The 13,639-nt window shown below is 46.1% G+C and overlaps 2 protein-coding genes across 2 annotated transcripts in view; both read left to right on the forward strand.

Annotated features, from left to right (window-relative positions):
* The window catches only part of LOC107114575 (acyl-coenzyme A synthetase ACSM3, mitochondrial-like), an 18,439-nt gene extending 12,508 nt beyond the window's left edge, over positions 1–5,931 (forward strand). Inside the window, exons 8-11 of the mRNA XM_015416112.1 lie at positions 991–1,118; positions 2,416–2,515; positions 4,000–4,119; positions 5,845–5,931. Coding sequence (XP_015271598.1) covers positions 991–1,118; positions 2,416–2,515; positions 4,000–4,119; positions 5,845–5,931 — 435 coding nt within the window. The remainder of the gene's footprint in view (positions 1–990; positions 1,119–2,415; positions 2,516–3,999; positions 4,120–5,844) is intronic.
* Positions 5,932–12,371: 6,440 nt separating this feature from the next.
* Positions 12,372–13,639, forward strand: part of LOC107114576 (acyl-coenzyme A synthetase ACSM3, mitochondrial-like) — a 23,557-nt gene continuing 22,289 nt past the window's right edge. Inside the window, exon 1 of the mRNA XM_015416113.1 lies at positions 12,372–12,557. Within this exon, the coding sequence (XP_015271599.1) occupies positions 12,372–12,557 (186 nt within the window). The remainder of the gene's footprint in view (positions 12,558–13,639) is intronic.

Consider the following 13,639-nt stretch of genomic DNA (forward strand, 5'->3'; position numbering starts at 1 on the left):
GAAATCCAGCTATGCACTGGAGAACAGCAGTGTGCGTGTGTGTACGTGTGTGTGTGAAAGTGCCATCAAGCTGCAGTCGACGTATGGCAACTCGGTAGGGGTTTGAAGGCAAGAGAGACTTAACAAAGGCCTTCCTCTGCCTAGCAACCAGGGAAATCCTTGGTGGTTTCCTATCCTAACTGACCCTGCTTGGTGGGGTGGGAAGTGCTGTCAAGTCACAGCTGTCCTACGGCAATCCCGTAGGTGGTTTCCCACTGCCTGCCTCCGTGTCGCAACCCTGGGATTCCTTGGAGGTCTCCCATCCAAATACTAGCCAGGCAGGCCCTGCTTAGCTTCCCAGATCTGATGAGATCTGGGAAGACCTGTACATTTTTTAGCGTGTGTTTATTGGTTACTGCCTGGCGCACAAGTGAGACCAATACGCGTGTCACCTCCAGGGACCTCAGATGGGTCCAGTTGTTACTACAGATAACACTAAGGCCGTAACATCGCTCCACTCCCTAAGTAAAATATGATTTAAAAATCCCAAAACGGGTAAATTTGCTGTCATTAAAAAAAATTGATTTCTTTTTCAAATGAAGATGATTTCTTGATTTGTTTTAAAGATAGCTCGAATTTAGCTTCTCTGTCCTTTTCTCCACCGGTCTGAGCTGTGCATGCCTGACACCATTTTAGAGAACTACTCGGACATTTAAAAATGCCTTGAGGCTCTTTTGGAACTTGAAAAGGCTTGGGGAGTGGGGTGGGGGCTGGGACCGCAAGATCTCCTGGTCCCATTGCGCTGCAGGCTTGTGGCATTTTTAAACCACCAAATTCTTCTCTAAAATGGCGCCAGACCTGTGGACATCGTAATGTCTGGTTTGGCCCCACACAGCAGCTGATTAGAGGCTGCAATGGGCTGGGCCGCTCCAATTTTACGTAGGCTGCGACTGAGCTGGTCATTCAAACGCATCCATGGTTAATTCTCCTCTTCCTGAAATGTTCCATTAGGATAACCCGGAGAAAACGGCTGCAACGGAACGGGGTTCTTTTTACATTACAGGGGACCGAGGAAGGAAGGACGAGGATGGATACATTTGGTTTGTTGGAAGAGATGACGATATCATGAATTCTGCAGGGTTTGTTTTATTCATTTAGGAGGGTGGGTTTCCTTTGGGGGGTTTGCATAAACAAAGTAACATCTTCATATTTTGTTTTAGGTTTTAAAACGTTTTCATACCCGTTTTCCTCACCTAGAGTGAATTGAGGCAGGTTTACAATGAAACAGGATGTCCTAAAGTACCACACCGATAGTACAGCCCCGAACAAGCATCAAGATAACGAAACCAATTTAAAACAAGCCATACTTCATTATTTTAAAAACTGCATGCATACTATAATTATCATATATTAGCCGCAGCTATTTCCTTGATAACTGGAATGGCTGAGATTATTATGTCTTATTTACTTTATGTATACCCTGGCCTTTCTCCCCAAAGGGGACCCAAAGCAGCTTACATTGTTCTCTCTTCCATTTTACCCTCACAACAACCCTGCGAGGGAGGTTAAGCTGATGGCGCATGACAGATGCAGGGTCACCCAGCAAGCTTCCATGGTAGAGTGGGGATTCTAACCTCAGACCTGTGTATCCTCATCTGACACTCTCGCCACTACACACTGGAATGGGTTATTTATTTATTTTGCATTGCCCATCCCTGCTGCCGCAGGGCTCTGGGTGATGTACAGCAGTAAACAAAAACATAAAAACTCTACAATTAAAATACAACAGCACCACTAAATCAAGTTAAAACTCCAGATGGTGAACTGAAATCACTCCCCATTCCGGATTGCCTGGCTATCTCATGGACTGGGGGTGGGGGGTGGACGGGGGTGAATGACAAATCATTGCTTTTTGATTTTAGCAGGAAAAGAATGGACATTTCCTTGAATTAAAAAAAAAATGTTGTAATTACAAATAGATTGGCTCCCAACTGGCTCATCTCATAATTACTTATTTTCCCTGAAAAACTTTCTCAGGAAAATCTTGGGTCTTCCCAAGCTTTCCCCAAGGAATACCAAGTGCCTCGAAGCTTCCCCTTGGGACTGCCACCTCACCTGATGACACCCCCCCCCTTGCTGTAAAACATTCCCTGTGAAGGAGAGGGGGAACTCGTGGTAGGAAAAGGTCACTGCAAACAGCAGAAACCATGGAGGCCGACCCAGGAGCCTCCAGTCCAGCGAATCCAAAGATTGTTTAGCACCACACTGGTCTGCACAATTTAGCCATGATTCCTTTCGGACATAACTTAATTCTGTAAGACCCCTAACGCATCCCAAGTTATAACAAATGCAGCCGATACATTCTTCCCTTTTCACCTCTCTCTAGATAAATCACTCCCCCCCCCGAGTTGATTTGTGTTTCCTCTCCTTTCTCAGGTATCGCATCGGACCATTTGAAGTGGAAAGTGCTCTATTAGAGCACCCAGCAGTGGCAGAAGCCGCTGCCGTCAGCAGCCCGGACCCGTTCAGGGGAGAGGTAAGGAAGAGTGCACGGTGGCATCTCTTGCTCTCCGCTCAGTCCTCCTGCTTAAATGTTTGGGAACCCATGGTGCAAATTAGACTTTGGTCCAAAACATACTCACTGATGGAGAGATGAGTCTCTGAAATGCCAAGGTTGGAGGTATATCGGATAGTTTTTGTAGCAGGTACTCATTTGCATATTAAGTAACACACCCCTAATGCAGCCAATCCTCCAAGAGCTTACAGTAGCTCCTGTAAGAAGAGCTCTGTAAGCTCTTGGAGGATTGGCTACATTAGGGGGGTGGCCTAATATGCAAAGGAGTTCCTGCTACAAAAAGAGCCCTGTCGGATACACACCTGACTGGTGCCCATGGCCCATGTGGTGAACCTGGGAGGGACTGTTGTTCTATAACATTAGTTGATTTACTGAAGCCCTAAAATATGTACAAAACCACCTTTTTCAGAGGAAACTCAAGGAGGTCTAAAAAACCCAACATCTATTAACATCAAAAAATCCACCAGACGCATCAGGAACACAGTCAAGTCTGTGAACACAGACCAATACTGTAATATTTGAGGACCCTCAAAACAGAGTCTATTGGCGATCCCTGCCCAAAAAAAAAAAAAAAAGACTGCAAAGGGGAAATCCATACCGCCAATGGGACGCTCCGGGAGGCCCCTAATTGCACTAGAAGAAATTACTAGAAGGGACATAAAGGGGATAATCCTTCAGATTAGAGAAGTACTCAGGTAATTGGTACTCTCTCACTTTCAGTTACCCTGAATTTCCAATGTCTTCCTGCAGAATTCAGTGGCTCCCAATGAATTCTATGGCAGACTTTGAGAGGGCTGCAGTCAGGGCAGTCTCTTGCAGCAAACACTTCCCCGCTGTCTCTGAACCAGGGCAAACAGCATTCAGGGCAGGCCGTTGTGTCACATTTACCTTCACCCACAGAACAAAATGCCGCCTATGGATCGTCTGTCATTCATCACTCATTCAGAGTTACACAACGATGCAATGAAATCACACAATGCGGGCTGTTGAAACTGGCCTGCTAATGGATGGATGGAGGTTAGGAAATCACATTTTGGCTGCAATGGCTTTTGAAATTTCAGTGCTAGGATATGGCGGTATTCTTGCACTCAAAAGGAAGGTGTCTGGATCCCCAGCAACAGTACATCAAATTTTACATTGTAAGCCAGGACAGGGAGTGTCTTCATGTAGTCTGCGCTGATAGTGCAACAACAGTAAGGACAAAGAACTTGTGTGGTGGCCCAGAATGGAATGGAAAGTGGTCATTCCAGTGGCAGATGGATTATTAAAAACATCAGGAGTTAAATCCCCTGCCCTGAATGGCGTCTTACAGAGACAAATTCTGGCAATTTCATTTTAAAGACTTCTAGAAAGTTTCAGGAATGTATCAGGGCCTAAGCAGGAAACTAAGGTTACAACAACCTTCATATCTGAGCATTGGTGCTTGTGTCAAATTTGCCTTGCAGGTAGTGAAGGCTTTTATCGTCTTGTCCTTGAACTATACATCCCAAGATAAGGAAAAATTAACTCGCGAGCTTCAAGAACATGTCAAGAAGGTTACCGCTCCATACAAATATCCAAGGAAAGTAAGTATGCTCAAGGAACGGAAGCATATCCAGAGACGGGGTGAAGACCCTGGAAACCATCAGTCAGAACTTCCTTATCAAACAAAGCCTCAGTGACATTCCTGGGTGATTTCCCACAAGTGCTGCTCTGCGCTCACTCTTCTCTTTGGCCCGAATGGTACGTGTCAGTTTCACACAAGCTGCTGCACGCCCACATATTGCCCAGCAGCTTCGTGCGATTTCCCCCGTGTCTACTCAATCCTGTTTTGTTTTTTTTAATATTGTTTTTATTGTTATTATTGGTATCATTCATATACACATACATTCACCGTTGGCCTGTCCAACAAAACACAGCCAACAAAACACAAAATTCTCATCAGACATATAACACAAAAAACAGATGCTACTCCATCCTTTCTTTTCCTGGGGTTACCATTTTCAGAACTAAATTATAAGGTTGCCTTGTGCTCCAGCCATTTATAAACTTGTGACCAGACTGTTTGAAATGTTGAATTCATATTTCCATGCAACTTTTGTGTTAGATTATCCATTTCCACCACTTCAGTCACTTTACTAATAAAGTCCCATCTGTTCGGTACCTGTTCATTTTTCCAGAATTTTGCAAGCACTATTCTTGCTGCCGTTACTAAATGTAATACTACATACATTTCAACTTTTTTCCACTTGTCAGGGAAAATATTCAAAAGAAATATTTCTGGGTCTAGCGGGATTTGTAAGTTAGTTATTTGTGTTAACATCATTTGAACCTCCTTCCAGTACTATTTTACTTCACTACACGTCTACCAGACATGATATGTGCCCACCTCGACCTTACATTTCCAGCACACACTATTTAATCCTGGGTAAATTCGTGCTAGTCTCTCCGGCGCCATATGCCACCGATGCACCAATTTTAAAACATTTTCTTTTAATGCCACCGCTTTCAGCCATCTTGTACTTTTCCAAATCGGCTCAATCCTGTTTTTGAGGATTGAGTAGACGTGGGGGAAATCGCACGAAGCTGCGGGGCAAAATGCAGCCGCGCAGCAGCTTGTGTGAAATTGACATGTACCATGGGGCAAAAGGGAGGAGTGAGCGCGGAGCAGCGCTTGTGGGAAATCACCCCCTTTCACTCAAGACAGATGGAGGCAGGCATTCCTTCCATGACATGCAGAAAACCAAAAGGAATCTTAGTTCCAGGTGGGCAGTCATGTTGGTCTGCAGTAGAAGAGCAAGATTTGAGTTCAGTAGCACCGTAAAGACCAACAGGATTTCCAGGGGGTATCTGATAAAGGGGGCTTTGGCTTTCTAAAGCAGGAAACCTTCTTGGCCTTAAAGGTGCTACTGCACTTGAGTCTTGCCCCAAAATGAATCTTGCAGCATTTCAACGATGCCCAGGTTTGCCGCAGCATTAGCTTGATCTTGCGCCCTAAGGGGACATCCGTTATTTTTTTTTTTTAAATTATGGAAGAAAGCACTGACTGGCACCCCTGCTCCACACACACACCAGAAGCTAGTTCCGTCCACCCTCTCAGTTTAAAATATTTATAACCTGCTCTCCTCCCGATCAGCAGTACTCAAAGCGGCTCTACCGCTCTGCTCTCTCGGGATTCGATCACTTCAAGTGAAACTGCAAACACTCTGGGCAGGCATCATGAATCACGCTTTGCTCAACCGTAATGAACCATGTTTTTTTTTCCCCTATGTGATGAAAAATCAACATTTCTTGCTCCTTTGTGTCCCTAGGTGGAATTTGTCCGAGAATTGCCAAAGACGATCACAGGGAAAATCAGAAGGAATGAGTTAAGGAAGAAAGAATGGGGAGATGTTTGATGTTTTGGCGGACCTATAGAACCAAGGAAATTATTCAAGCCATGTTGATACTGGGATTACCTGTCTCTTTCTCTGCTGGACTCTGGGCCTCCAGGCTAAAAGTCAAGGGGGTTATAAATTAGGATTAGGAATAAAGAGGGAGAGATCTGAGCAGTTGCCTCGCTGAGGGAGGATCTGAAATAAATAGGTTGGGATCTGTGGGTCTGTTCTGCTGTTGGCTTCACTGTCCTCCAGCCCAAAGGTGCCCCCTCCTCCTGATGCAGAAGGCCTTGAGCACCAAGGAGGGAGGGCTCCTGGAGGCAAAGGACAGCCCCACCACCGTGAACCGAACAGATCCGGTGGGACCTGAACCAGTCAGCTTTCACAATGTTCTTGCTGGCAATACTGAGAAGCAGGGATGGTTCTGAGCTTCTCGCCTCTGCGACTTGTAGCCCCCTTGTGATCTAACGTCTTCCTTGTGCAAATTGCAGTTGTGAGTCTTTATGTTCACCTGTTTCCTTGTGCCTTGTAAAACGTATGTTTTTCCCAACATTAAACATGTGACAATAAATCAGAATGACATATGTATAGTGGACATATAAATTATGTACTATATAAATTGTATTATGGAGCTGCGGTGGCTCAAGTGGTTAAGACGCTGAACTGCAGGCTGTGGAAGGTCGGTAGTTCAGCAGTTCGAGACCTGAGTGTGCCTCGTGACGGAGTGAGCTCCCGTCTCTGGTCCCAGCTCCTGCCAACCTAGCAGTTCAAAAGCAAGAAATTGCAAGTAGATAAATAGGGACCACTTCGGTGGGAAGGTAACAGCGTTCCGTGCGCCTTGGTGTTTAGTCATGCCGACTACATGACCACGGAAACGTCTTCGGACAGCGCTGGCTCTTCGGCTTTGAAACGGAGATGAGCACCGCAACCCTAGAATCGGACTCGACTGGCTTTCGAGCAAGGGAACCTTTACCTTTACCTTTACCATATAAACTGGATATAAAACCATCCAACATACATACATACAGAACTAGTGCAGTGTAGTGGTGAGGGTGCTGGACTACAACTAGCGAGACCCAGGTTCAAATCCCCACTCAGTCACAAAGCTTCATGGGTGACCAGGGCCTGGTGATTCTCTCTCACCCTGGCCTACCTCTCAGGGTTGTCATAAGGAAGAAATGGAGGCAGGGAGAAGCATATATGCTACTCTGAGCTCCTTGGAGAAGACAAACACAGTATGAGCAAAACAAAGCCAACAGTGAAAAAACCAAGAACTCAACTGGAAAAATATAAATGAACCCAAGAAGAACTGAACCAGGGAATATTGGCTCCTTCCTGAGTTTGAACACTCCCTGGCTGACTGTTTCGTCCTTGTCAGAAATCTGTTGACTGCTACATAAATGTGAAATTTTCCTTGGTCAATTCACATCCGCATCCCCCTCAGCCACAATTTCCCAAGTGCAAATGATCTACCTCACAGGGCTGTACTGAGAATCAACCAAAGGAAGACTGACCGTGCAATCCTGTGCAGAGTTCTTCAGCTTAAGTCTGTACAGGATTGCACTGTAAGACTTGCTGCTGCTTCTTTCCACAGCATGGGGGAGGGGGCAATGCAGAGTTTGGACACCATCTTCCCACCCCCCATGGCACGGGGAGGGGGAAGGTGAGCAGGCTCAATCTTCACCCCCTACCTGAGGCCCAGCAAAGAGTGTGGGTGCCATCTCCCCTCTTCCCTGGAATGGGGGGGAGGGCCTAGGCACCTTAACCAGTTTGGTGTAGTGGTTAAGTGTACGGACTCTAATCTGGGAGAACTGGGTTTGATTCCCCACTCCTCCACTTGCACCTGCTGATGTGGCCTTGGGTCAGTCACAAGCTCTGGCACAGCTGTCCTTGAAAAAGAGCAGTTTGTGTCAGAGTTCTCTCAGCCCCACCCACCTCACAGGGTGTCTGTTGTGGGGAGGGGAAGGGAAAGGAGTTTGTAAGCCGCTCTGAGACTCCAAGTGAAGGTCGGGGTATAAATCCAATCTCTTCTTCTTCTTCTTAACCTAGGGCCCCCAAAATCCTTGGGCCAGCCCTGCCACCACTCTCCCCATAGTGCTTGTGGGTGGAGTGTTCCAAAGGATGCTCCACCTGCAGTCACCCTGCAGTTCCCCCTTTGAGTCAGAGCAAGCCCCCTTGAGTCATGCTCTGGATCAGCAAGGCATTGTACGAATTTATTATTTATTTATTTTCAGTTTGTATCCCACCTTGCCAGAGAACCGGCTCAAGGCCGCGAATGTCGCACGCTGGGGGCGGAGCCACGCCAGCAGCTCCCGGACCAAACGGACGGTCCCCTGCCGGTAAGAAATTAGGAGTTGGCAACCCTAGCTCTGGATCAGCAAGGCATTGTACGAATTTATTATTTATTTATTTTCAGTTTGTATCCCACCTTGCCAGAGAACCGGCTCAAGGCCGCGAATGTCCCCTTTCAATGCTAAGGCTTCTTGCTCGGTGTGCGTGTGCGGAAGTAGCCCCTGACAACTTTCTCCACATGGTAAATGTTTGACAGGTGTCATTTCCAGCTGTATCTCTTTCAACGGACTTCTGGATTTCTGGAAACCACGATTTTGAGAACAGGCAAATAACTAACTCATCTGTTCTGGACTTTGGTAGACACAAGAGTTGTTCCAAATATTAATAGCGCCGCAGGGAAGATTCCAAGGGCCCATAAAAGGAAGGACGCTGAGACCCAGAGTCTCAAGAAGGAGTGATTAACTTGTAAAAGGCTCTCATCTGGAACGTTCGCCGGTTTATTTATTAAAAATCAGTAACCAAGCACAACGGAAAGCAAAAGTATAGAATCATGCATGGGGCCTGTATGGCCTCTTCCAACTCTGTGACTCTATGATTCTAAGTCAACAAAAATCATGAAATGCTACATATAAAAAACAATGAATACTGGAACCGGAGCACTCATCAGCATGTCACACTGGCTTAACAAATGTTCTATAAACCTCTCCCTAGGGGTACCTAGGAGTAACAGCGTTCCGTGCGCCTTGGTGTTTAGTCACGCCGGCCACATGACCACGGAAACGTCTTCGGACAGCGCTGGCTCTTCGGCTTTGAAACGGAGATGAGCACCGCAACCCTAGAGTCGGATTCGACCGGCTTTCGAGCAAGGGAACCTTTACCTTTTAGGAGTACCATAAACCAGACAGTATGACACATAGGCCTCATTCCAACTCTGTCCACGATAGGCAGCTTGTTCCCATTCTCATGCTCCCTGGCGTCTCCTTCTTCCCTTCATGTGCAGCACATGATTGAAAGATTCCCAATTTTAGGAGGCTTTTGATCTAACCCTGGTTTGCCATAACATACAAGTGTAGGCATTGTGTATCTTCACCCTCCACCAACCAGGACTATACTGAGGTTTAGAATCCTGCCTGGGGGTGGGGGGGTGGACAAACTCCCATCTGCTCATTCGGACAGCATGACACACGGAAGTCCAAGTTCCAGAACTGTTTCTCTTCAGATATATTGTGCAGTCTGCTGTATCACACAGGAGAGGTGTAAGCACGTACACAGGGTCTTCCTTCCTAGTAAAGCATCATGAATCACGAGGTCTCCCACCCCCCAAATTCTCTTACTCTCAAAGCTACAATATTACAGGTAGTGATGGACAAAACATCCCTTTTGCTCACATCTTTGCAGGCTTCCCAGCTGGAACACTAAAAAAAAAAAAAAGGACACATTAAGATCTGGGTTGGGAAACTGCTGGATATTTAGGGGGTGGACCCTGGGGAGGGGAGGGATCTCAGCAGGGTCGAATGCCATATACAGCCCACCTTCCAAAGTAGCCGTTTTCGCCAGGGGAACGGATCGCTGTCCTCTGGAGACCAGTGGTGATTCTGGGAGATCTTCAATCACTCCCTGGGGACTGGCACCCTTGGTCTTCGTCCGAGTCAGACTATTGGTCTAGCAAGGTCTTGTCTATGCTGTTTGGCAGCTACTCTCTGGGGTCTCATAAGTCTTTCACGGCACCTGCCTCTTTGTCCTTTTGAACTGGAGCTGTCAAGGACTGAGCCTGGCACCTTCTGCATGAAGAGCAGATGCTCCACCACTGAGCTGCTAAATGCAAGTTGCACAGGTACAAGTATGTGCATGCAGACACCCGTGCCCCTTATGGCCACTTCTTTCCTCTACTCAAGCCACCAAAAAAAAAGCCCTTACTTTCCCAAAGGGACAGGGGAGTAGCTTGCCACAGGGGTGGATCTTCAACTAAAGGCAGTATCCCTTATCAGTAAATTGCTCTGCCCACCTTTCCATAGTGTGATTTCATGTGGAGGTTGAAAAGAATTTTACTCTTTGTACCCTTCCAAACTGAACTGGAAGGCTCAAACAAACACTATTCCCATCTAATAAACCCGGAGCTACCAGACAATTGCTTATGTGATGATAAACACTGCAGATGCAAATACATTCAACACATCACTCATTTCAGATTGAGAACAAATGAGAGAAAACAGGCCTGCGAATAGCATGCAAGGTTGAATTTCATGCATGTTATTTCCAAGGATCTGCAGCATTGACAAATTACAATTGTGGATGGAAAAGGTAAATGGAATTTTAACATAAATTAATATAACATTTAACCAATGCAGTTAGAGAAAAGATGGGTAAACCAGGGGAAGGGTGGGTGTACATGTGGTCAAAGGTTAACACAGAATTGGAGAATTGGAGATAAGGTAGACAATTTGCATTTTTCAGATGACAGATTAAAAGTTAATATTTACTTATAGGCACTGAATGATGGCTACTTCTCCAAGTAACTTTCTGGAGATTTTCCTTTTTGGTTCTCTACTATCCTGCAAGCAGGACCTGAATAACTGGTAAGTTACCGGCACATATACATATCCACACTGTTTGTTCGTTTGCTTGCTTTAATTTAAGAATATTACATTTTCTCTTAATTTTGGGGTGGGATTATATAATAATAGCAGCCTGAAGAGCCCAGACCAGCCTCTGCTCATCAGAGCTTGGAAGCTATGCAGGGTCAGCCCAGGTTAGTACTTGGATGGGAAACTACCAAGAAAGTCCAGAGGAAGGCTACGGCAAACCACCTCTGTTCATCTCTTGCCTTGAAAATGCCATGGGGGGTCGCCATTAGTCAGCTACAACTTAATGGCACTTGATGGGATTTAGGGCTTGCTATTTTACTTTGGGGGCTGCGATAGCTCAAGTGGTTAAGACGCTGAGCTGCAGACCGAAAGGCCGGTAGTTCAGCAGTTCAAGACCCGAGTGCCGCGTGATGAAGTGAGCTCCCGTCTCTGGTCCCAGCTCCTGCTAACCTAGCAGTTCAAAGGCAAGAAATCACAAGTAGAAATGTCTTTGGACAGCGCTGGCTCTTCGGCTTGAAAACGGAGATGAGCACCACATCCCTAGAGTCAGATTCGACTGGCTTTTGAGCAAGGGAAACCTTTACCTTTACTATTTTATCTGTGGTTTTAGCTGGGAATGTTATAACTACTACTGCAGGTCGCCTTGAACCAAGAAGAAAGGATATAAATATTTTAATTAATAAATTAGCATTATATAATAATATACTGTTTTTCCCCACATAGGAATGAAATTATACAGATAAAACAATCTAATTCAACCTAAAACACGGACTCTGATGCAGCTAAAGATAGTCATGGAAGCAATGGGACTTAAATTAGCTATGAGGCTAAATGAGACAAAGCCAGTTTCAAAAGGGGTCCAAGCACCAGTGGAGGAGGGCAGCCATTACTCGTCACGGACACCATTCATTAAATATCAGTCACCTGAAAATATACATGTATATTTTGGAGCATATTTATGGACAGGTGTCTTTCAATCATGCTAGACCTCCCCATATGATGAACAGGGGCCCTTAACAAGCTGAAGGGAGAAGAAGAGTTGGATTTATACTCCGCCCTTCACTCGGAGTCTTACAATCTCCTTCCCTTCCCCTCCCCACAACAGACACCTTGTGAGGTAGGTGGGGCTGAGAGAGCTCTGAGAGAACTGTTCGTGAAAGAACAGCTCTGAAAGAACTGTGACTGACCCAAGGTCATCCAGCTTCTAGGGTGTGAATTTCTACCTTTGAACAAGGGCCCTTAACAAGCTGAAGGAAGAAGAAAAGTTGGATTTATACTCCACCCTTCACTCGGAGTCTTACAATCTCCTTCCCTTCCCCTCCCCACAACAGACACCTTGTGAGGTAGGTGGGGCTGAGAGAGCTCTGAGAGAACTGCTCTTGAAAGAACAGCTCTGAAAGAACTGTGACTGACCCAAGGTCATCCAGCTTCTAGGGTGTGAATTTCTACCTTTGGAAAGCATCATGATTAGCCACTGAAATCCCCTGGCACCAGCGCCATGCTGGTTCCCACCTAACCAAGGACTGGGAGTGACCTGTTTGTTCTGTATTCCTCTGAAGGGTGAAATAAGCCACCATGGGTAGAATGAAGCTTCTCGCCCGACTGCCGGTCCTCAGGTCTTTTAGTGTCCCTGGAGTGCCATACAGAATCAAGAGCTCCAGCGGAGTGGCATCTCTGGATTCCGCAGACTTCGAAGCCCTCTCCAGGGACGTGCCTGAGCATTTTAATTTTGCAGGTGACGTGCTGGATAAATGGAGTCAAAGAGAAAAGGTATGTTGTGATGTTTTGGCTGGTCTTAAGGAAAGGTGTGGCAAAACAGCTGGTGCTTTGGGGACTGGCTATGGACTGATGTGACCACCTTGTGCTCTTAGTCTACTTTAGCTGATAAAGGCAGATATTCTTCTACTGCAGGAAAAAAGAACCTAGGAAGACACACTGGGTAATGTCACCCCAATTGGGCTTCTGCTGACTGTAATTAGCACACCAATTGAAATTAATCTCCAGTATTGTTACTATAGGAGCTGCGGTAGCTCAAGTGGTTAAGACGCTGAACTGCAGGCTGTGGAAGGTCGGTAGTTCAGCAGTTCGAGACCAGAGTGTGCCGCATGATGGAGTGAGCTCCCGTCTCTAGTTCCAGCTCCTGCCAACCTAGCAGTTCGAAAGCAAGAAATTGCGAGTAGATAAATAACGTCTTTGGACAGCGCTGGCTCTTCGGCTTTGAAACGGAGATGAGTACCACAACCCTAGAGTCGGACTCGACTGGCTTTCGAGCAAGGGAACCTTTACCTTTACTTTATTGTTACTATAAGGACTATGATGTTGTTTCTGGATCTCCAATTGCCTTCTACTGTCGCTGCATCCTATAGACAGAAATAGATTTATTGCTACAGAGTACTTGGGCAATTTTAGATACTAACGCACTTCGGTCCTCCCAGGTGTTTAACTCAAATTTGATTCCCTATTCTTGCTTTACTGAGTTTGCCGTGTTTCCCCCACTTCTTAATGCTTTTCGGGTTTGTTTGTGTGCCCGTGAGTGTACTGTGCCGCTGGTTTTATTGACTGCTGTTTTGACATGTGGATTGGGATGGTTTTATGGTAGGGAGATTTGCTTTACTGAACTACTTCCACTGAATTGTTTCATTTTACCCTCCTTGCGGGCCCGTAAGGCAGGTTGAGAGAGGGACTGGGCCAAAGTCACCCGGTTTGCCTCAGATCAGAGCAGAGATCTGAACCTGGCCTTCTCTGCACTCAACTTTATTCAGGGCATTTTTTGTAGAACAAGCCCAGCAGGAACTCATTAGCATTATAGGCCACACCCAACAGCAGAAACTCATGAGCATATTAGGCCACAC

This window comes from Gekko japonicus, unplaced genomic scaffold (genome assembly GCF_001447785.1).
Source record: "Gekko japonicus isolate JY-2015 unplaced genomic scaffold, Gekko_japonicus_V1.1 scaffold321, whole genome shotgun sequence".
Classification (NCBI taxonomy): domain Eukaryota; kingdom Metazoa; phylum Chordata; class Lepidosauria; order Squamata; family Gekkonidae; genus Gekko; species Gekko japonicus.